This window comes from Vombatus ursinus, unplaced genomic scaffold, assembly GCF_900497805.2.
Source record: "Vombatus ursinus unplaced genomic scaffold, bare-nosed wombat genome assembly UNPS02014817.1, whole genome shotgun sequence".
NCBI classification, from domain to species: domain Eukaryota; kingdom Metazoa; phylum Chordata; class Mammalia; order Diprotodontia; family Vombatidae; genus Vombatus; species Vombatus ursinus.
In genome coordinates, this window is record NW_020954595.1 from 12,016,977 (window position 1) to 12,040,305 (window position 23,329).

Consider the following 23,329-nt stretch of genomic DNA (forward strand, 5'->3'; position numbering starts at 1 on the left):
GGAAGACTCGGCATTTTGGTAGAAGCTGCCAGAGGCTGGGCTTCACTGGCAGTCTTCGGTCACCTCCATGCTATGAAGAAGCATCAGAGTGGGACTTCTGTGGATGTAAAGTACAAACTGGCCCTTACAAAGATCACATGGGCTTTTTGGGCAGCTTCATCAGGCTGGTAACTTGTAGTGAGCTTGCTGTCCACTTAGACCCCCCCCCCCCAGATCTTTTTCTAGATGAATTGTGCAGCTAGCCAGCCAGGTGGTAGAGTTTCTTTGCTTAACACAAATGCAGAATCCCACCTCCAAGCCTCGCTAGCTGTCACACGAGTTTCCATTTTCTCAGATGTAACATGGGGATGATACTGATAACTATCTCACAGGTGGGGTATCATTCGTGGAGACCTTCAAACAAGGCTGGTGAAGCGGGTAGAGAGCTGAGCTCACAGTCACGGAGACTGGGGGATTTCTCGGGGCCTCGGAGCGACGGAATGGTAAGAGGGACGGTGCAGGCTATCAGGTGCAACCTTATCCTTTCACAGATTTGGAAACTGAGGCCTGAGAGGTGGAGTCACTCGCCCGAGGTTCTGCCGGTCCAGCCTGCCCTCCTCCCCGCCCCCACCCATTTTACAGACGAGGCCACTGAGGCTCAGAGAAGTTGGGTGACCCGCCCCAGATCACAGCGGCAGCCCAAGGCTTGGATGAGGTGGGGAGAGAGGCGGCCCAACCTCCTTTCTGGAGCGCCGCCCCGCCTCCTCCGGCCCCGCCCGGGCAGGCGTCAGTTTCTCGCCCACATCCATTTCAGCCTAGCCGGCTCGCGCCTGCGCCCTAGGCTCGCGGGTTGGCCGAAGTTGGTGGCGGGAATCCCGGAGGGCCCAGGGGCGGGGCTTCCCCGAACTCCAGCGCTCGCCCTCCCTCCTCCCGGCTTCTCTGGGGCGGGGGCAGCGGCTCTGGCGCAGGCGCGGGCGCAGGCGCAGGCGGAGCGCGGCGCGGCGGGGCGGGGCGGGGAGGGGCCACTGCCCGGATTTCATCAGCCGGGCCGAGCCGCGCATGCTTACGCGCCTGCGCCCTGCGCTCTCTCCGCGCCCCCTCCGCCCCCTCAGGTCCATGCACCCGCGCCGCGCGCTGCTTCTGCTGTTGCCGGTGCTGCCGCCGGTGCTGCCGCCGGTGCTGCCGCCGGTGCTTCCGGCCCTCAGGCGAGTGCGGCCCCCGGCCCCGCGCCCCCAGCCCCGCGCCGCAGGCCCCGCTCCAGCCGGTCTCTACTCCTCCTCCTCCTCCTCCTCCTCTTCCTCCGCGGCCTCCTCCAGGGCGCGACCGCCCGGCCGCAGCATGGACGGAGCCCAGGCCCAGGCTGAGGCCGCGCTCGGCCCTTTCCGCCTGGCCGTGCGGCAGCAGGTAAGCGCGCCCGGCCTCGGTTTACCCCTCCGTGTGGTGGGGGAGGGGCGGCCGACCCCGGCCTCAGTTTACCCCTCTGCGCAGTGGGGGAGGGCGGCTGTGATCGTGGGAAGGTCCTCGTCCTCCTGGGCTCTGGGAGCTGGGCTGCACGGACTCTGAGATGCTCTCCAGCCCCAGGTCCGGGAGCTTCTGATCAGTCTCTCTGAGCCTCGGTTTCCCCTTCTGTCATACCGGTGCGTAAGGTGGGATCGGATGGACCCGGGGGCCTTTGGGCCCGATTCCTTGACTCTTTCTGTGAAGTCGCTTCGCTGCGCGGCCCTCAGTTACCGCCCCTGGAAAGTGACACGACCCTCCCCCCGCCAGTGACCTCTGGAGCCTTGCGTGACCCGGGACCAGATGGACCCCACGGCCCCCCCTGCCCTCTTTGTGCTTCCTTTGCCAGAGGTTCCCCCCGCTCCCTGCACCCCTCAGATCATCTCCGGCCTCTGGGCTCCCCGGGAATCCGCCCCAGGGTTCTGTGACCTTGTGGCCTCTCTGGATGACCCGCCCCGTCTGCCCTCCTTCTGCCTTTCTCTGCTAGTTGGTGGAGGCTGCCCGGGTGCCCGTCAATCAGCACGCATTTGTTAGGCGTCCCCTGTGTGTCTAGCCTGGTGCTGGGCGCTGGGGCTGCCGGGAAAGAGCAAACCAGGGGCTGCGGGTCAGGAGCTAGGGGGAGGGCTGGCCTCAGGACTTCTCCTGCCCAGATGGAGAGAGCAGCCAACCCGCAGTCCAGGCAGGGATGCCCAGATGTGCCAGGCTTGCTGGAAATCAGGCTGAAAAAGGTGTGTACCAGCATGGTCCCTGAAAACGGATAGCCTCCCATCTGCCTTTCTCTCTCTCTCTCTCTCTCTCTCTCTCTCACACACACACACACACACACACACACACACACACACGCACACACGCACGCGCGCACACACACGCACACGCGATTGGACTTAGATGCATGTGTACACATATGTGCTTCATGCACACGTGCACCCTTTTTGGAATCTAATCTAGAGGTCAGGAATAAGGGCATTTTTCAATTCCCAGTTGAAAGTATGAATTTGGAGGATTGAGAGAAAGAAATGTTTTTGTGCTTTGGGGGCAGAGAAGTCAGGAGTTTGTTGTGGGTGGGGCCAGGAGGGATCATGGGTCTGGATTCTGTGTGGCAACTCCTGGTGTGCCAATTATCAGTAATGATTGATGAATAACTCCTCTTCAGTGGAGAGTTGGCACACTGAGGCTGTGACTTGCTCAGAGTTATCTACAAGCATTTATTAAGTGCCTTCTGTGTGCCAGGCCATATGCTAAGCTCTGAGGATATAACAAAAGGCAGAAATCAGTTTTTGCAAACAACTGCGTATATGTAACAAGGGATAGATGAACTCTATTGGAAATCATCACAGAAGGAAGACAGTAAGCTTGAGGAGGACTGACCAAGCCTTCTTTGAGAAGAAGGGACTTTAGTTGGCACTTGAAGGAAGCCGGGGAAGTCAGTAGCATAATGCCGGGGGCTAAGTGATGGAGATGAAGATGAAGGAGACCAGGGTTGCTATTGCAGAATACCTAGGGGTTAGGAATGAGGCGGGAAAGTTAGGAAGGGGCCAGCTTTCGAAGGGCTTTGAAAGCCAAACAGGATTTTATAATTGATTTTGAAGGTAATAGGGAATCACTGGAGTTTATTGGGTAGGGAGGTGACATGGTCTAATCTGTGCCTTGGGTGACTAATTGGAGGATGGACTGGAGTGGGGAGAGACTAGAGGCAGGCAGGGACCCGCCATCCCCCATTACCCTGCAGCTATTGAAATGATCCAGGTGTGAAGTGATGAGGGCCCGAACTAGGGTGGGGGGGAGAACTAGGGTGTCAGAGGAGAAAAGGGTGCTATTCCAGAAATGCTGCAGAGGTGAAATTGAGGAGAGGTGAGAAATGTTGGAAGAGTTGAAATCAGTGATTGATGTTGCACAGGGGAAATTGAGGAGAGATGAGAAAAGTTGCAAAGGTGAAATTGAGGAGAGATGAGAAAAGTTGCAAAGGTAAAATTGAAGGTAGATGTTGCAGAGGTGAAATAGATGATTGATATTGCAGAAGGAAATTGAGGAGAGATGAGAAAAGTTGCAAAGGTAAAATTGAAGGTAGATGTTGCAGAGGTGAAATAGATGATTGATATTGCAGAAGGAAATTGAGGAGAGATGAGAAAAGTTGCAAAGGTGAAACTAAAAATAGATGTTGCAGAGGTGAAATTGATGATAGATGTTGCAGAGGTGAAATTGAAGGGAGATGTTGGCAGAAGTGACATTGAGGAGAGATGTTGCAGAGGTGACATTGAAGGGAGATGTTGGCAGAGGTGACATTGAGGAGAGATGTTGCAGAGGTGACATTGAGGAGAGATGTTGCAGAGGTGACATTGAAGGGAGATGTTGGCAGAGGTGACATTGAGGAGAGATGTTGCAGAGGTGACATTGAAGGGAGATGTTGGCAGAGGTGACACTGAGGAGAGATGTTGCAGAGGTGAACTCCACAAGCCTTGTCAACAGCTTGAATGTGGAAGGTGAAGGGGAGTTGAGAATGATATTGGTGATAATTGTGATCCTGGTAACTGGGACGATGGTGGTGCCCTTGATGTAATACAAACATTAAGAAAAGAGGAGGGTTTGAGGGTGGTTGTTGTGAAGGGCAAACAACAACAGTAATTTAGTTGAAGATGTCAGTGGGGCCTTTCAAAGATGTTCAATAGGCATTTGGAGATTGGAAGAGACTTTTGGGCTGAATAAGTAGGGGTGTGTGTGTGTGTGTGTGTGTGTGTGTGTGTGTGAGAGAGAGAGAGAGAGAGAGAGAGAGAGAGAGGGAGAGAGAGAATGGTCTGGCTCCTAGCCCTTCCCTCTTTCCACTGTACCAAGCTAATTTTTTGCCCACCTCAGAAAGGAAGATTTTGGAATTATTTAAGTTACCATGCAGTGAATGGCCTATGTGAATAGATGCCTTTTTAGAATCAGAATTGAGTAAGGGGATTCAATCCCATCCCCAGTCTTGCCTCTGGAAACAGCTAGGAAAATGTGTTTAGTTTGAAGTGGATGCACGCGTTCAGTCAGATTCATTTAGGACCAAGCCTCAAACTGGTTTCTCCTGCAGAGGTGCCTGATGCAATAGTTTCTGCCTCAGTCTAATAGCAGGGTGGGTCCTCTGGAGGGCTCAGAGCAGCAGGAGGCAGCACTGCCCTGCTGCAGCCCGGTGCCTTCTCTCGCTGGGCAAGGTTTGGGTCTGCAGCCTTCCTGGTGGTCCCTTTTTCCTTTCTTTAGATTGGTGTCCAAGGCAGTGGGGGACACACCCTTCTCTAGCACTTGGCGTTGCTGCATCCCCTCCGTCAGAAGAGGTATTGGCTGCCCCACATTTTGCTGTGGTTTCTGTAACTCTCAACTTTTCATTCTCCTCTCTTTGGAAACGAGGCATTTTTTTTTTGAAGTTCTATTCCATTTAAACCCCTCCTCCTGCCACGTTAGCCTGGGACTGCAATGCAGACCAGCTGTTTGGGCAAAACCAGTTACCTAAAATGAAAGGAATTGAGTAATACTTGTCCACTGGGGAGAAAAATTGAAATGCTGAACTTTTAAAAGAAGCACATTTGTTCCATAATTTGTTGGTTCTATTAAACGTCCCAACCTTCTCTTTTAAAGACAAATTTTCTGAATGAGGAATTTGACTTAGCAGCGTCTGCTCTTCATAATTATTGCCTTGACCAGCCGGTTATGTAAGTGGGGAGTTTTTGTGTCTCTTGACTTTGTTATGTCCCTGGTTGGTAAAGTATGGCCAGTTAGGATGTTGACTTTTTTCTTGTTGCTTTTTTCCATTTGGAGGCCTTAAATGTTCTCTCTCTCGTAGAGAACTGCGGCCGCTTCTCTCCACAGATGCGAGACTGAGGCTGAGGCCTAGGTTGAGAATAGGTGGGACCTCACAGGCCCAGACAGATAAAGTGCTTTGGTGGAGTGAGGAGTGAACCCGTGACCCTGAGGCTCCTTCCGTGTACCATTCGTTGGTTTAGCTATTAAGGGGCCTGGAGAAGAACTCTGATTGCATCCCGGCTCAGACTTCCCCCAGCCTCAGTTTCCTCATCTGTAAATGGGGATCATAAGAACACCTGCCCCCTATGGTTCTCGGAAGGGGCGCTGAGCTGGTGAGTGGGAGGATACCCAGAGGCAGCAGGGACTCCATGGAGCCTTCCCGTTGGGCGAGTCATGCCTCATCCTTGGGGGAAGGAGTCCAGCCAGGGCTCGGGTGCCGTGACACATGTAAAGCAATGCACAGTGTACAGTTTTGTCCTTAATTGTGAGTCTGAGGAAGAGTTGCTACCGAAGTCTGAGGAGATGAGGGCTCGTTAACGGAGGCAGACCTCGGAGGGAAGACTCGGATTGGAGCGCCGTGGAGGCAGAGAACAAATCCAGAAAGAGAAGTTTTGAGGGATGGGACACTGAGGTGACAGGGCATGACCCAAGGAGCCGTCCAAGGGCAGTCTGTTAGCCAGTCGGAGCGTGGGTCTGAAGCTCCTGCTGTGCGCTGGCGATCACAAGGACTGGGCCTACCCGGGTTCTGCAGGGAGGCCTGGGGGAGGTGGCTCATCTTGGAGCTGCTGCCAGATCCAGGCCTCGCGGAGATGAACCTCTGGATTTCGATGGCCGGTGAAGCTGGGCAGGCAGCGTGGTGTAGCCCCTGGGAAGTCCTGATGAAAGATGCTTGTTAGCGGACCCCGAAAGGAGCCGTAACCAGGGTGTGTGCCTTGCTGTGCCCTCCTTGCCTGCCTCCCCTAGCCTGAGCGCTGAGATGCCCAACAGGGACTGAGCCTGGCCCGCTGGGATGGAAGCAGAAGATACTGCTGACTCTCATCCCCTCCCCTCCTCTCCCCAGGGAGCCATCCCTTATAACACAGTACCAGGAAGAAAAGGACAAAAACGAGTTTAGAGCATCCCAGCCTGCCCGTGCGTGGGACGCTCCTTACCCATAGGCTCCCGCTTCTATAGAGAAGGCGGGTGGATTTTCTGATCATGAGGACTTCCCTGCTCTTCTGTTGCCTTTTTCTGGGTTCAACTACAGGTCCATAAGCATTGGTGGAAAGCCAGGCCCTAGGCATACAGAGACACAGATAAATGAAGCCACCCCTGCCCTCCAGGACAATGAGAGCCCAGGCCCTTAGAGAAGAGGACCCATCTGGGGAGGAAAGGCATCATTGCAGGGAGTTCGGGAGGAAACATCCTTGCTGCCATTTCTGTAATACCTTAGGGATTGCAAAGCACTTTGCATATGAGGCTGCTAAGTGGTGCCATAGTGCATAGAGCGCTTGGCCTGGAGTCAGGAAGACCTGAGTTCAAATGTGGCCTCCCACACTTATTAGCTGCGTGACCCTGGGCAAGTCACTTCACCCTGTCTGCCTCAGTTTCCTCATCTGTAAAATGAACTGGAGAAGGAAATGGTAAACCCCTCCAGTGTCTTTGCCTAGAAAACCTCAAAAAGGGTCATGAAGAGTCAGATACAACTGAAAGCGGCTGAACAACTGCAAAATGAAATGGCCTATGTGATCTCATCGGATCCTCACAAAACCCTGGGAGGGAAACTGAGTCTGCACTATCTGACTGAGGCCAAGGTGGGGAGGGAGTGCGGGGGCGGAGCAGGAGACTCGGTGTTTTTTGTGAAGAACATCAACACGGCCTGTTTGGACCACAGTGTCCAAGTCTGGAGAGGCAGGTCGGGCCCCGCCAGACTGAGGAATTTATATCTGATCCCCAAAGATGAGAGCGGACCGTGGAATTTATTGAGTAAGACGGTGAAGTGACCGCACTCTGGCCCCTGGACTGGAGTTTGTGAGGGGCCTGAAGAAAACTGAGGGGTGCCAGCATCGTAATGACCTGAGCAGCAGAAGTCGGGGTGCTCGGAGGAAGAGAAGGTTTGGAGGGAAGAACAAGGCCGCTCAGGGATGCGTCTCTGCCGCAGTCCAGGTCCTAATGCAGTCAGCGATGGAGCCCTGGAGCCTGGGAACCACCGCTGTGCAGGAAGGGTCCCTGAGGCTGTGGAAACCCCCAGGAGAAGGTCCAGCGTGCAGAGAGCCATCGCGGCTGGCCCCCGCTGAGTGGTGATCGCAAGGCGCAGCTGTGGGAGCTCGCATCCTGGGAGGAAGGGTTAGAGGAAGGGTCCTCTGGGTTTCAGGGCCCGGCTTTGTCTGCTGAGGGTGGACGTTTCTTGGCCGAAACCCTACTGCGGTGAGCTCTCTTTGTTGCTTTTCTTCCCTTGGGTGTCTTTGAAACCTGTGTCCCTGACTCATGGCCATTGTCTTTTAGTCTCTCTCTGGCTTCTGAGAATGAGGCGGGAGGCTCCCTCTCCTGACCAGGCCCGGCATCGCTCCCTGGGTTTTGGCTGTGCCTCGTCCGTCGCTTCCAGAGGGAGGCGGTGAGGGTAGCAGCGCTGCCCCATGGGGGACATTTCCTGTGTCCCACATCCTCGTGTCCTTTTCTGTTGGCCACGCGTCTCTTCTTGCGGTCTGTGCCTTCCCTCTCCTGGTACAAAGGGGTGTTTGGGGAGCTCTCCCCATCACTGTCTTCTTCTCCCTTAACTGCAAACACATCAGTTGTGACTTGGGAATGCTGGACTTCGGAAGCCGAGCTCAGCTTCCCCCCGGGCTCTGCCCCAGTCCCTAATGTCAGTCACTCAGCTCACTCAAGGAAGGGGGCTGCTTGCTGCTCTCCCCTGTCCCCCTGCTCAGCGGAGGGCACGTGTCGTGGCGCCTCTTGGACGATGTTTGTGGGTTGGAATTGTCATTGCTGGTCGTGACAGGACAGCGGAATCGTCCTCTGTGGCTCTTCAGATTCAGGGGTGATTTTCAGCCAGGCTCTTTAAAAGGAAGAGGACCGGTCCTTGTCGGTGCCGTCCTGCAGAAGCCTTTCCCGTGTCTTTCCTGGCTACCCTTGGTTCTCTGTGTCCTTTAGGGGGATCTGGTGAGAAAGCTGAAAGAAGACAAAGCCCCCCAGGTCGATATCGACAGAGCTGTGGCAGAGCTCAAGGCCCGCAAGAGGATTTTGGAGGCCAAGGTGAGGGGGCAAGCAGTCCCTCCTGTCCAGGAGCTCACTGCTAGTTGGGGAGGGAGTGAATCAGTGCAGAGCAGTCACACAGGTCCTTTGGGCGGGCGAGCCGGTATCCACCCACACAAGGTGGTGTTAGCTACTCTGGGCATGGGTGATGCCACGGCAAAGGTGTGGAGGTGGGAGATGGAGGGTCCTCTGTGTGGGGGAGGGGTGACCATCTGAGAGGCCCTGAGGGCTTTGTATGGGGTGAGGGTTTCCTTTTATTCTGCTCTGCTTTAGTTGGCCGGGGGCGGGGGAGGGAGGGAATGGATTATAAATGCAATTACATAGAAGTTAAATCAGGGCTTATGTTTTCACCTCCAGGCTCTAGGGAGTCAGGGGAGTGACCTGGTCAGGTCTGCAGGTCAGAAGAATCCCTTTGGCCACAGAGTGGAGGATGGGCTAGGGGTTGGGGGGGACAGTCAGAGGCAGGGAGGCCAAGGAGAAGGTTACAGGGCACGGGGAGGTGTGTGAAGAGGAGGGGCCATGGGGGGTGCAGAATTAGGGAGGTATGGAAGACAGGAAGGTTGATGCCCTCAGCTTCTGACAACTGGCTCTGGGTGTATGAGGCTGGTGGGGATTTGGGCCCAAAACTCAGAGGGGAGGCTGGGCCCAGCTGTGGGGACAGAGTCAAGAACTGAAGAGGGTCCCCAGGGAGAGAACAGAGGGCCTGGGACAATGAGGGAAGGATGTGGCTGAGAAGCCAGCAGAGGGGCAGGAGCAGGAACAGTCAGATGGGGTGGGGGTGACCCAGGAGAGAACATTCGTGGAAATCAAGCTGAGGGGAGGGTGACAGACAGTAGCAGAGGGTGAGAGAAGACTGAACACACGTGGTCGGGGCCTTTGGAGAGCACATTCTGTTGAGTGATGAGATTGAAAGCCTGGTTACTAGGGGCTGGGGAACGAGTGAGAGGAGAGTGGGTGGAGGCAGCCAGTGTAGATGACTTTTAAAGAAGTTTGGCTGAGAGAGGAGAATGGGGGGGCGGGGATGTAGGACCTAGCAAAGGCTCTTCAGGGAGAAGAGAGATTCAGCAGAGAAGGAGCTGTGGAGAGGAGGAGGGATGGAGGACCGGCCTGCCGAAGAGGCTTGGGGTGGGGCAGCTGTCCAGGGCCCCTGGGCAGGATCTGGTGTGGGGGTGGAAGAGGCGGTGAGGACAGGGAGGGTGCACTAAAGAGGCTGGGGTGGGTGGGCGGAGCGTAGGACGCTCGCAGAGGGAAGAAGAAAAGGTTAGGAATTGTGGGGGGTCAGGGGGGCCCAGGGCCTGCCTGGGGCCCGCACAGGCTTGCTGAAGGTGGGACTTCCTCCAGATTTGTTCGTCCCTGTGTGTATGGAAGCGGGGAGCCCTGGGAGGCTTGGCTGAGGTGGCAAGGGAGAAGGGCCCCGGACTGGGGAAAGAGGGGTTCGAGAAGAGAGGACAGACTCGAGCTGGAGAGGGAGGAGAGTGACCTCAGGCCCAGGGTGATGGCTGGAGGAGACGGTCCTGAGCGGGGTCCAACAAAGCCAGGGGGTCAGGGAAGGCGGTGCGCATTTAGCAAGCCCCTACTGTGTGTTGGGCCCTCTGCTAAGAGCCTGGGAGAAAGTGACCAACTTTCCTGGTTGGTCAGGAAAAGAAGGGGCCAGCCTCCCAGCCGGGCCCAGGGACTGGGGCTCCACAGATGCAACAGCGCTCTTTAGTGCTTGACCAAGGCCAGTCTTATGCCCAGTAAATGTTCACAAAAAATCCTGATCCCTTGTGGGTGTGTGCCTGCAGTTTGGCCCAGTGCTCACGGCTCTGTGTTGTTCCTTTCCCCCCAGGAGTTGGCGCTGCAGCCCAAAGATGACATCGTTGACCGCGTTAAAATGGAGGACACCCTCAAGCGGAGGTTCTTCTATGACCAAGCCTTCGCCATTTACGGAGGTGCGGGATTCACGACAGCTCCCACGGAGTCTGCTCCGTGCTGGTGCTCTGGGTTTGGAATTGGGGTGTAATGGCCAATCCAGTTCTTGTTTCTTGAGTTGCCTGCTGGTTTCAAGCTCGACTCTTTGACTTGGGGATCCCCAGGGCCCTTCCCGAACAGGAGTCCCTCTGTCCTTCCCCACCAACCAGACCTGGGGTCTCTCCACTTGAACTGTTGTCTTCTAGTTGCCTCGGGCCTGGAATTGGCTCAGCTCTGAGTGTCGTTGGGGGGTTCTGCTCGGGGCCCTGGATCTCGGACTCCCTTTGGATCCTGGTTCTGTTGCCAGCATCCATTGATGTAGGCCTTTGTCCAAGATGTGCGGGCCCAGTTCTGGAGGGTCTGGTTCTCTGGCCATTCCAGGCCCGCCTCCTGTCTTGTTCACAAGGTTGCACTAACCTGCACACGGATTAGAAGGGCTCTTCTGTCCTCAGCACTAGATTTCTTTCCGCCATGACAGTGGAGGGAGGATTGGGGGGCTGGGGTGAAGGCTGCCGTGGGTAATGCTGAAGCCCCTGCTTGGGCAGTCTCCAAACCAAGGAGTGTGTGACAGGCTGGGTAGGGGGCACAGTGTGTGTGTGGGGGAGTCTTTTCTCTTTTTTTTAATCTCTGTGGGTGCCATGAGCTGTCACCACGTGCTTAGGAGGGAGAGCCAGATGCAGGAATCCGTGTAAGGACAGCGCTTTTGTGATGACCCCACGGTCAGTCTCACCAAGCCAGGGACTCGAGGTTTGAACTCGAGAATTAAACAGCACTGTTGCATCTGCAGAGCGCCAGGATGACAATTTAGCTTAACTACCAGGAAAGTTGATCATTTCCTCCCAAGCTCTTAGCAGAGGGCCCGGCACACAGTAGGTGATTACTAAATGCGCACCCCCTTCCCTGACCTCCAGGCTCCACTCAGGACCGTTTCCTCCAGCCATCACTCCGGGCCTGAGGTCACTCTCCTCCCCCTCCAGCTCAAATCTGTCCTCTCCTCTCGGACCCCTCTTCCCCACCTGAGGCCCCTGTCCTCTTGCCACCTCAGTGTTGATTCGAGGTGTCCACGCTGGCATTGGAGACATTGATGCTGAAGCTTCCAGAGCAGAATCCTCATTCACTTCTTCAGCAGGGTGACATAGAGGGGCAGAACCCTGGGGTCTGTAGGACAGGGAGCTGAAATGCGGCCTCTTAGGGGCATCTAGGTGGCGCCATGGATAGAGCACCAGTCCTGGAGTCAGGAGGACCTGAGTTCAAATGCAGCCTTAGACACATAACACTCACTAGCTGTGTGACTCTGGGCCAGTCACTTAACCATAATTGCCTAACCAAAAAAAAAAGAAAAAAGGGTATGAAATGTGGCCTTCTTTGGCACATGGCAGCAAAGCCCCCTTCCCGATGTCTGTCTGTCCTCACTGCAGGTGGAGCCTCGGCCCCGTGGGGTCGCCCCCCGGGGCTCTGGCCTCGCAGGGACAGCCTGCATTCCTCCCGTCTCGCTTTCCTCCCCCAGGGGTCAGCGGCCTCTATGACCTGGGGCCTGTGGGGTGCGCCCTGAAGAATAACATCGTCCAGCTGTGGCGGCAGCACTTTATCCAGGAGGAGCAGATCCTGGAGATCGACTGCACTATGCTCACCCCGGAGCCCGTTCTCAAGTACGTGCCCCTGGGCCGGCTATGGGGTGGCTGGCAGACCGCCGAGATCCTGGGAGCGCCGTGCCTCTGCGTGGGTGCTGCTGGGCTTGGCGCTCACTTAGCAAAGAGGAAGTTATGAGAGGGGCATAGATTTAGAGCCAGGAGGGACCTCGGGAGCCAGGGAAGTCTGGCCTCATTCTACAAAGGAGGAAACTGAGGCCCACAGGTCACACCAGCAGTCAGGAGCTGAGGCAGGATTGGCAGTCGGATCCTTGTGATGCCAGATCTGGCACCTTGCCCCCAGCTACCTGAAAAGGGGGAGGGCTTCCTGCTGGGCATGTGCGTTCCTGGTAGAATTAGTATTGGGTGTCAGCTGCCCAGAGCTCAGCCCCAGCATGAAACGGCACATTTGGTAAAGAAGTACCAGCGGACGCCAGCCCGCAGAAATGTTTCACCCCCACGGCGGGTTCCCTTGTCTCCCGCCTCTCAGCTCATAGCTGAGTCAGGAACACCCGCCCTTGGGGGCGCGTGGGCTTCAGCTGGACACTTGCTGTTGCAGGACATCCGGCCACGTTGACAAATTCGCTGACTTCATGGTGAAAGACGTGAAAAGTGGAGAATGTTTTCGTGCTGATCATCTCTTGAAAGGTGGGGTTTCTGTTTCAGACGACTAGCCTTCCCTGCTTGGGGCTCCCACAGGCCCAGGCGCATGCGAAGGTGTCGGTGCTCCCCCTTTCATTTTCCGAAGGCTTATGTGGGGAGTTAAAGCACAACCCAGTGCGTTAAACGAAACGGCTGCCTTTCAAACGAAATTGTCATTTTTTATTTTTTGCGATTGCATTTGTTAGTGTCTCCTGAGTCTTCCTACCAGAGAGCCGTCTTACGGTAGAGAATAAAAGCTGGAGTGCAGAGTTTGGCAAAGCGTCAGGTGTAGTTGAGTGACTCTGACGTATGCCCTGTTCCACACCCATAGTCTTCCACCTCTGCCCAGAGGTGGCACGGGGGAAAGTGCCTTCCATCTTTTCTAAGCTTGGTCATTCTAATTTTTTACCATTTAATTTTGCGTAATTTAATTTACCATTTAAATGTGGGCTAAATGCTTAGTGTGAGTGCCAGGCTCTGCTGCTGCACTCCGTCCTGCCCGTCTTTCCATCCTGGAAGGCCGAGGGTCTCGTCCCCTGGGAGCTGTCCTGGAGTGACCCAAACCAGGCATCCCAAAGGGTGGCCGCATTCATTGTTAGGCCAGCCTGCGCTTTCCCGGAGTATGGCACGGGACCCCAGGCAGGAAGGCTGAGTGCACCTTCTCCCTTCACAGCTCACCTGCAGAAATTAATGTCTGATAAGAAATGTTCAGCTGAGAAAAAGTCTGAGATGGAAAGCGTCTTGATCCAGGTGAGTGCTCTGGAGAGCTCCCCGGTGGGCGGGCTGGGCCTGGGCCCTGCTGGGAGGCTGGCCCCTCCTTGTGAGCATAGCCAGGACAAGGGCAGCTTCTTGTGCTCCATTCCTGTCCTTCAGGGCCTTGCCCTGTATTGGCTCCCTGACATGGTGACCTCTGGGCCTTCCCTGGAGGACCTTGGAGCATTTCAGGCAGCTGGGGCTGCCTCCTGCTACACCCCCTAGTCACTCTGTAGGGTGGGAGGGGGCTTTTCAGCCCCTTTCTCTCTTACCCATGTTTTCCTTCTGGGCCCACCGACCCTTGGTAGAGAAACTGTGTCTGTAAAACTTAGCCCATGCAGAGGTGGCTAGCTGCCCTCACGGAGCTCCCGTTCTAACATGGGAGACAGTAGGGTCAGTGGGTGGGCAGCTGTCGGCCCCACTTACCCCTCAGCCTCTGGAGTAGTGCTGTCCGTCCTCTGCTTCGGGGATGTGACCTGGTAGCTGTGGGGAGGGTCGTCCGAGGAGCTTAGAGATTCGGGGCTGCGGGAGATGGGAGGGGGGTCTGAGCTGAGGTGACTGGCAGCCTTGAGGGTGGGGGGGGGGAGTCGAGAGAAGCTTGGAGACAGGCCACGTGACTTCGCCGTTGCCTGGCTCTGAGTGACAGACAGTCCTCGTGGGAGGGGGTTGGGGGGCCGCTGGGACATTCAGTTCAGGGTGTCTGTCTTCAGGAAGCCGGTGCTGCAGGCCTCTCCCTCAGGAAGGACACTGGGGCTGCCCGGGTAGGGCGTGGAGTCCATAGGAGCTGGGGGACACTCTCAGTTGAGTGGACCCCCGATGGGGATCCGAGCTGAGAGAGGGTCAGAGAGGGGAGTCTTGTGAGGTCGTGGGGTCATGGGCCAAGGAAAGCCTTTTGTCTGCTGGCTGCTGAGATCGTTGCTCACCCCTGGAGAGATGAAGTCAGAGGCGCGTGGAAAGGGCTTTGTGGGCTGACGTGGTCCTTCTCCCTTTCCTGCTGGGGCTCTCTGAGGGAGGTGCTCCCCACAGTGAGGGCTCGCGGTTTTGGAGCTTGTTCGCGGTGTCCCCAAAGTCTCCGTGCAGTTTGGGGCGCCCTGTGTAGACCATCTCATTTGACCCTCACAATGGCCCTGGAAGGAAAGTGCTGTTGGGATCCCCATTTTACAAATGGGACAACTGAGGCTGGGAGGTCTGATGCAGGATCCCTCAGTAGCTGCCTTTCTCTGTGTTTGGGTGCTGGGAGAGCCGGGCGGCCGCCAACAGCAGTAGTTGGGGGTCGGCGGGGTGCGCTGGTCAGGTGAAGATGCTGTGGTGGGTGATGGGGTCAGTGCTCCTCGTGTTTGATGGGAAGCGGCCACAGCCATTTCACGTTGGTGCCGCGGGTTTCCTGATATTCCTAACGTTCCTTTTCCTGCTACTGAGGCACGCTCCGGGGTCCCCCGAGGCACGCTTGTCGCTTTGTCGCCAGATTCCTTTCTCTGCCACTTCGCGGGCTCACTTGTTTGTTAGGCAACAATTCAGTCGCGTGGCGAGCACTCAGGAACCGCGACTGGGATTGCGGGCGGGAACAGGATACGGTCCTTCTCCGCGACAGCTGACTGGAATCCTGGGGGGGGAGTGTGCTGTCTGGCGGTGTGTGGGGGTTGTTCAGACGGGCTTTTACACTGACCGCTGTGCCCTTGTGTGCCTCGACAGCTGGACAACTACGGGCAGGAGCAGCTCGCGGACCTCTTTGTGAACTACAGTGTCAAGTCCCCCCTGACTGGAAATGACCTGTCCCCCCCTGTGTCGTTCAACTTAATGTTCAAGACCTTCATCGGGCCTGGAGGGAACATGCCTGGGTATGTGACCCTGCCCCGAGGCCGCATGCGGGGGGCGCACAGGCCTCGCGGTGCGCCTGTGACCCTGAAACCAGGCTCCGTCTCACAGTGACCTGGCCCAGGAAGCCCAGGGGCAAGGCTCCCAAGGCTGGCTGGGGGACCCCGGGCGTGCGTCTGTGTGTGTGTTTGTGTGTGCATGCATGAGTGTGCATATGTGTGAGTGTGCGTGCGTTTGTGTGCCTGTGTGTTTGTGTGCATGAGTTTGAGCGTGTGTGCGTGTGTTTGTGTGTGCATGTATGAGTGTGTGTGTGTGCATGTATGAGTGTGCATATGGGTAAGTGTGCGCGTGAGTTTGAGCATGCGTGTGCACGTGTGTTTGTGTGTGCATATATGAGTGTGGATGTGTGTGTGTGCATGTGTGTTGTGCGTGTGTGTGATTGTGCATGTGTGTGTGAGTGTGTTTGTGTGTATGAGTGTGCATATGTGTGTGTTGTGCGCATGTATGAGTGTGCATATGGGTAAGTGCATGTGCGTGCGTGTTTGTGTGTGTGTTTGAGTGTGTGTGCGCGCGCGTGTGTGTGTGTATGAGTGGATGTGTGTGAGTGCATATGTATGTGCGTGTGTGTGAGTGCATATGTGTGTGAATGTGCGTGTGTGTATGAGTGTGCATGTGTGTGTGTTTGAGCATGTGTGTGTATGAGTGTGCATATGGGTAAGTGTGTGTGTGCCTGTGTGTGTTTGAGCGTGTGTGTTTGTGTGAGCGTGTGCATGTGTGTGTACACACGTGTGCGTGCTCGTGAGCATGGTGGGCTTTGGCTGCTCTCCTAGCGTGTTCAGGCTGTGCTTTAACATCCAGGCATCACACTGGGAAGGCCCTGAAAGGTCGCAGAGCCTGATCCTGGCGGGGTCCTCCTGCCCTTGGGCCGTGACCGCCGCCCCAGGCTCCGCTGCTTTTCTGCGCTGTTTGTTTTCCTGCTGCTCGTGCAGTAGTGGGGTTTTGAGATCCTAGGTTGTGGCCTCCAGACCTTCCCGCCGCGGCGGGGTGGCGGGGTTGTCTCTGCTGACGGCTGCTTCTTCTCGTTTCCAGTTACCTGAGGCCGGAGACCGCCCAGGGCATCTTCCTCAACTTCAAGCGGCTTTTGGAATTCAACCAGGGAAAGCTGCCCTTCGCCGCTGCCCAGATCGGCAGCTCCTTCCGCAACGAGATCTCCCCGCGATCAGGACTGATCCGAGTCAGGTACTGCTTGCTGCCTGGTCCTCTCCGCGCCCGGCAGGGGACACGTGGAGCGAGTGCTGGGGGATGCCCCCCTGCTCTTCCCGCATGGGGCTGTTGGCACCTCGCAGGAGGCGGCACGGGCAGCACAGCGCCGAGGGAGGCAGTCGTGGCGGCTCCGCGTGGACCCAGAGCCCAGGCCGATGCCAGAGGAAGGAGCGCTGTGCACGCGTGGCCTCCCTCGGTCCTCCCCGCCGCTGTTATTTTTTGTTAAATGGATTTTTGTCGGTGATTTCCCCTCTGCCTGCCCTCCCCCGGGAACCATCCCTTATAGCAAATACCTTGTTTTAAAAGAGAAAAAGAGGGGGCGGGGCCAAGCAGTCCACTGTCTCTGCTCCGTGGCACCCCACTACGCCTCCCGCCAGGCAGGCGCTGTCGTGGGCTGCAGGAGGCAACGGCGCCACCGACCAGCAGCAGACGCTCGTCTGGTTTCGTGCCGGGCAGGGCCCAGGGCTGTCTGAGGTTTGGTTAGCACTCCTGCTCTGCTCTTTAGAGATGACGCTCCAAGAGCCATGAGCCTTCATTAAGCGAGGACCCAGGCACAAAGCTGCTGGGGGACACATCATAGCGCTGCACACAGTAAGCGCTTACTAGATGCTGGATCAGTGCGCGAGCCCGAAGATCCGTTTGAGTAAATGTGGGCTTGGAAGGAAGAATCAGGCGCCTCCTGTGTGCTGGCCACTGTGCCATGAGCCGTGCAGGCACTACCTCGTGTGATGCTTACAGTGACCCGAGGGGGGGTGCTATTGTGGGCACCCCATTTTTCAGGTGGGGAAATCAAGGCAGACAGATGTTCAGTGACTTGGCCAGACTCAAACCTCTAGGAAGTGTCTGAGGCTGGATTTGAACTCGGGGCTTCTTGGCCGTGTGCCTTGTGGCACCCCCATCTGCCTCTAACACGCGAATGAGAGCTGTGAGTCAAAGAATTCCTTAGAGAAGCCTCCCTCAGCCCCGGGGTCTTTGGCAGATGGCGACCACGTGCTGGCCCCAGAACCTCTCTGGGTTCTAGGCTGGTTCTCTAGCTCTTTCCTCCCCCTCTGCCGGCCTGTCCTCTGGGAACCCTCGTGGTCAGCCGGGCGGTGCCAAGATCCAGGCCATTCTTGGGGAGGACGACGACGCTAATGGAACCAAAGAGCAGCTCCTGCCTTTGTTCTCAAGTCCACAGAGACGTTGTCATGGGGAGCTTCGTCTCTTTATCTTCATTGATGACGTGGGGGCCACTGTGGGCTTCCACGGGTCACAGAGCATGGGGCGTGGAGGTGGGAAGACCTGAGTTCAGATTCCACCTCAGACCCTTCCTAGCTGGATGACCTTGGGCGAGTCACTTCTCCTCTGCCTCAGTTTCCTTATCTGTAAAATAGGGGATAATAACAGTACTGACCTCCCAGGGTTGTTTGAGGATCAAATGAGATGATATCGTAAAACGCCCAGCATAGTGCACATAGTAGGCACCATAAAGTGCTCAGCACAGGGACCGGCACATAGTAGGCACCATAAAGTGCTCAGCACAGGGGCTGGCACATAGTAGGCACCATAAAGCGCCCAGCACAGGGACCGGCACATAGTAGGCACCATAAAGCGCTCAGCACAGGGACCGGCACATTGTAGGCACCATAAAGCGCTCAGCACAGGGACTGGCACATAGTAGGCACCATAGAGTGTAAGCTGCTATGATGCTGATGATGGTGATTCATATCACTACCTAAAACTTGAAGGAAGCTGTCTAGAATGAGCCCTTGGGCTGTGACCCTTTCACATTCTCTGTGGCCTCTCTCTGGGCCGTGCCCAGTTGTTTTTGTGGGAGGCGGTTATGGCAGTGGTCTTTGGGGCAGGTGGTGATTCATTTCTGAACAGCTCTTGTCTTGCCAAGCCCTTTTTTGGCCGTCACCTGAGGAGGTCAGCGTTTCCCTGTTAGCAGCATCGGGGCCCTGCGGGGCCGTGCTAGTCATGATCGTGGGGTGGGGGGGAGCGTCTGATTGTTTTAGAAATGGAAGACTTCCTCTAATACAGATGTGTTAGACTTTGGCCCTTGGTTTTAGAGAGTTCACGATGGCCGAGATCGAGCACTTTGTCGACCCCAAGGAGAAACACCACCCTAAGTTTGACAGCGTGGCGGACCTCACCATCTCCCTGTATTCAGCAAGAGCCCAGGTCAGCGGCCAGTCTGCACACAAGATGCGCCTCGGGGATGCGGTGGAGCAGGTAAGGAGGGGCGTCCTACCCGCTTTCCTGCCAGCAGGGGCTGGGGCTCCTTCCACGCCGAAGCCCTCCATCTTACCTTGGGTCTCCTTAGGCATTTGGGGCTTGGCAGGGAGAGAAGATCCCGGCCTTTTGCATGTATGGGTTGATGGGAGAGTGACTGATGAAAACACTGGAATTTGGGATCTGCCCCACGGGTGGAGATTCTGCTGAGGACAGAAGCCACAGAAAGGCTGGATCCAAGCCTGGGGGCTGTGTATCCCTGTGAGTGACTGTTTCTGAAAGCTGGCTCTGCTGGATGGATCCCATGACTGGGCTGGCCTCCTTCTCTCCCACCAGACACAGCCGTGCCCTGGCTGGGGCTGCTCCCTGAGGCTGAGCTTTGGCCAGCCGGGTGCCAGGCCCGGTAGGATCCTGGGGCACTTTGCCATCGTGATGCCCTCTTGCAAAGAAAGAGTCTCATTTTCAGACAATTGGAGGAAACACTTTCAATAACCGGGGATGGCGTATTGTGTCTGCAGGTGCCTCGGTTCTGAGGCCTGTCGTGGAAGCTGGCGGCTAGAGATGCGGGAGTCCTGCCCATTCTTTGTAGCGGTTCCTAATCTTGCTGCGCAGATTTCCCGGGGGGGGCGGGGAGCGGCTCCAGGCGTCAGCCCCCAAGCATGCATTCAGCTCTTGCTCTGCCAGGCGCTGCTCGAGGCGCTAGGGACCCAGAGACAGGGAGACGGTGCCTGCCCGCGGGGAGATGGCATGGCCCTGTGTGAGGAGGCCGTGCAGAGGAGAGGCAAGGGAGTCGTTGGGGAGGGAGTGGACGAGGTAGCCCCGAGGGCCCGAGACAACTGGGCCCTTAGTGAGCGAGGGAAGCACGTGGGACGTCGGTCTTCTAGGAGCAAAGTCTTAGAATCCATTCGTCCCTGTTGGAGGGCTGTTCACCCAGCACTTATTGGAGTGCCTCCTGTCAGCTGCACGGAGTACTCAGATGCCAGTTTGAAGGAAGAAAACCTGTTGAAAAGCAGATTTCCATCTTCGTTCCGCTCCTAGTGGTGCCGTGCGCGGAGCGAGGGACTGCGGAGAGGGGCGCTCCGGCTGCACTGACCCTCCTGTCTCTGTTCTCTCCAGGGGGTGATCAACAACTCCGTGCTGGGGTATTTCATCGGCCGCATCTACCTCTACCTCACCAAGGTCGGGGTGTCACCAGAGAAGCTTCGATTCCGGCAGCACATGGACAACGAGATGGCGCATTACGCTTGCGACTGTTGGGACGCCGAGGCTAAGACGTCCTACGTAAGTGGAACGAGAAGACCGCGAGGGGGGCGGGCGGCGGCAGTCACTGAGCTGCCACGGGTCAACGTGGCGAGGAGGCTGGACTCAGCTCTGTGGTGCTCTCAGGTTGCTGGCTCCCTGAGAGCACCTCGAGTCGGGCCTCGAATTGGAGTAGGCACGTGAATACTCGTGGAAGGAATTCAGTGCATTTAAGACAAAACATAGATCATGACAGCTGTGAAAATGGAGCAGTCTTCCTAGTAGGAATCCTCCAAACTTGTGGAAAGGACCGGAGCTGGAGCCCTGATCCGATGTGGCGCCGTGATCCCGGGTGGCTCAGTGCTGACCTGAGCCAGGCCCGTTCTGCCGTTTTCCCAAGGATTCCACGAAAGGGGTCCATCCCAGCCATCAGCCAGCAGGCTTCAGTCAAGCCCCTACTCTGTGCTGGGCCCTGGCGTTCTCCCCTCATTCTTGTTAGGGCAGACATCACGCGCTTTGGTTGACCAGAGATTGAAGGGTGTGTGGTGGGCGGCAGAGGGGCTTCAGGAGTAGAGGGGGCAGCAGTAGGTTTCTGAGAAAGTTAGGGTTTCTTCCTAACCTGTTTTGAGTGCTGTATTTACGGATCATTTTAAAAACCCAGTCCCACCCATTCTTTAGTTCACTTTCATTACAGAAATGAAAGTAACACCATCCATCCTGATTCTCTTTTGAGGCAATGAGTGATTCCTCTGTTAAAATTTAGTGACCTCGAGTCTGGAGACCCGTCTCTGGCCTGCCTGTGCTTCAGTGATCCGTAGCTTCACTCCCTTCACCGATGCACATTGCTACCCCTTGGTCATTTTGTTGGAGAGGGTCTGTAAGCAGGGCGACGGCCTGGTCGCAGTCTGCCGCCTTTACGGGGCCTCGGGACAGGCCTCCAGAAGTCTTGGTTACTAGGCCCATTGCCACGCAGAGCCGCCAAGGACGGGCACATCTTGGTGCATTCTGGCTGACCCCCCCAGCGCCATAGTCTGGGCCCTCTGGAGGCCTGAGAGCAGGTTTGGGGCCAGCTCTCGGTGGGTGTGGGAGGTTATGCAGCTCTGTGATGCCTTTTCCAACTTAAAACATATTTGCAAACTTAGGGCTGAATCATCAGGATGGCATAACTAATTGGAGTTCCCTTGTCACTGTGCCTCAGCACATCTGGTGAAAGGAGACCAGAGGCAGAGTGGAGATTTCTTTTGTCTTTAAAGTCTACTCTTCATTCATTTGTTTAGCGTTCAAGTTTTAAAATCTGGAGTTCCGAATTCTTTCCCTCCCCCACCCATTGAGAAGGCAAGCAGTGTGTTAACGATTGTGATGTGAAATCATTTCCACATTAACCATGTTGCAAAACACCCCCAAAAGCTCGAAAGTGAACCCCGTCTGCTTCTGTCTGCTCGCAGCCTGTCAGTTCTCTGGATGGCGGACGGCATGATCCGAGTGGTTGCGTCTGTGCGGCGGCTCTTCCTACAGTAGTGTTGGTTCTGCTTGTCACTCACGAGTCTTCCACCCTCCACCCCCTTCATCTTTTCTTGTAGTCCCAGCTTGTTCAGCTGTTCCCCCGTATTGGGGCATCCCCTCAGTTTCCAGTTCTTTGCCGCCTCAAAAAGAGCTGCTGTAAATATTTTTGTACATGTGGGTCCTTTTCCTTTTCCTTTGGTCTCTTTGGGATACAGACCTAGCAGTGGTGTTGCTGGGTCACAGATTCTGCCCAGTTTATAGCCCTCTGGGCATAGTTCCAAATTGCTTTCCAGAATGGTGGGATCAGTTCTCAACTCCACCAGCAATGCGTTAGTGTCCCAGTTTTCCTCCATCCCCTCCAACATCAGCTTTACTCCTTTCTGTCCTGTCAGCCAGTCTGGTGGGTGTGAGGTGATGCCTCAGAGTTGTTTTAGTTTGATTTCTCCAATCAGTAGTGATTTAGAGCACTTTTCACGTGGCTGTTGATAGCTTCGATTTCCTTGTCTGAAATCGGCTCGTCGGTGTCCTTTGACCATTGATCAGCTGGGGAATGGCAGAGATTTCTGACCCTTCTCTCCTAGGGCTGGATTGAGATCGTTGGCTGCGCCGACCGCTCCTGCTATGACCTCACTTGCCACTCGAAGGCGACCAAAGTCCTGCTGGTGGCGGAGAAGCTGCTCAAGGAGCCCATATCCTTTCTGTTGTGGCCTCCACCGCGGCACGGGCTGAGGAGAGGGGGCTTAGCTGGCCTGGGATGGACTGCTCCTCTTTCCCCATCCGCTGTGGAAGTTTGTGAGCACTTAGTGTGTCCTGGGTACCTGGCACTGTGTTAGGCTCTGGGGGTACCAGGGCATAAAGGAAGCCAGCCGGGGGCACCCAGAACATTCATCCAGGAAATAAAGTGGGATTCTTGTTTTCTTGTTGGGGCTGGGGGAGATGGACTGCCTGTAGGAGGTGGTGTCTGGGCAGAATGAGGACCAGAGGGTGCACCCTGGACATAGAGGACAGACTGTGCACAAGCATGGAGGTGGGAGATGAGTGTTGTGTATGGAGACCCACAAGTAGGTGGGATGGACTGGTGTGTGAAGTGTGTGGAAGAGGTGGATGTGCAGTGGGCCTGGAATGTGCCAGATCACAAAGGGCCTGAAAAACTGACAGAGAAAGCTGAGGGCCACGCTGATGGGAAGTGGTGGGAGCGGATAGGGGAGTGGCGCGGAGAGCGGATTGGGGAGTGGTGCGGAGAGCGGATTGGGATGCCAGGGTCTGGCTTTTAGGACAAGCGCCTTTCCCTGCATTTGGGTCCGGGCAGGAAAGCGGCATGCTATGCTTTGGGGACTCCGGGGGCCACTCCCCTGCAAGGTCTGGACTCAGCGCTTCTCTTGGTGGGGATAGTGGCACGGGCTCAGGTTGGCCCTCTGTCTTCCCTCCCTTGGCCTTTGAAGAAACAAAATGGTGAGGACAGGCAGACCTCGTGGAGGACAAAGAACAGATTCTATTAGGTGATGCCTCCTGGTCGGTGCGCGTGTCTGGCTTCCTTGACTGCCTCTCACAGAACGGTGAATGTGGTTCAGTTTGAGTCGAGCAAGGCTGCCATTGGCAGGGCCTACAAGAAGGACGCCCGGCTTGTCCTGGACTATCTGGCTGCCTGCGACGAGGTCTACGTCACCGAGATGGAGAACCTGCTCAGTGAGAAGGGGTGAGCACGGGCTCAGGCTGCGTCCTGAAGGGGCCTGCCTTGGCCAGCGGCCTCGGGTATGGGGAGCAGGAGAGGACCGGATGTGGGGGGGACATCCAGGAGATGGGGGAGAACCGGGGGGGGACACCCTGGAGATGGGGGAGAACCGGGG

At 56.2% G+C, this 23,329-nt stretch overlaps 1 protein-coding gene across 1 annotated transcript in view; it reads left to right on the forward strand.

Moving 5' to 3' along the window:
- The first annotated feature begins 1,296 nt into the window (after positions 1-1,296).
- GARS (glycyl-tRNA synthetase) overlaps positions 1,297-23,329 on the forward strand; it is a 25,484-nt gene continuing 3,451 nt past the window's right edge. The window contains exons 1-12 of the mRNA XM_027835802.1: positions 1,297-1,383; positions 8,374-8,475; positions 10,304-10,406; positions 11,933-12,074; positions 12,613-12,701; positions 13,369-13,445; positions 15,141-15,286; positions 16,353-16,502; positions 18,578-18,740; positions 19,857-20,021; positions 22,064-22,171; positions 23,033-23,178. Coding sequence (XP_027691603.1) covers positions 1,318-1,383; positions 8,374-8,475; positions 10,304-10,406; positions 11,933-12,074; positions 12,613-12,701; positions 13,369-13,445; positions 15,141-15,286; positions 16,353-16,502; positions 18,578-18,740; positions 19,857-20,021; positions 22,064-22,171; positions 23,033-23,178 — 1,457 coding nt within the window. The 5' untranslated portion in view covers positions 1,297-1,317. The remainder of the gene's footprint in view (positions 1,384-8,373; positions 8,476-10,303; positions 10,407-11,932; positions 12,075-12,612; positions 12,702-13,368; positions 13,446-15,140; positions 15,287-16,352; positions 16,503-18,577; positions 18,741-19,856; positions 20,022-22,063; positions 22,172-23,032; positions 23,179-23,329) is intronic.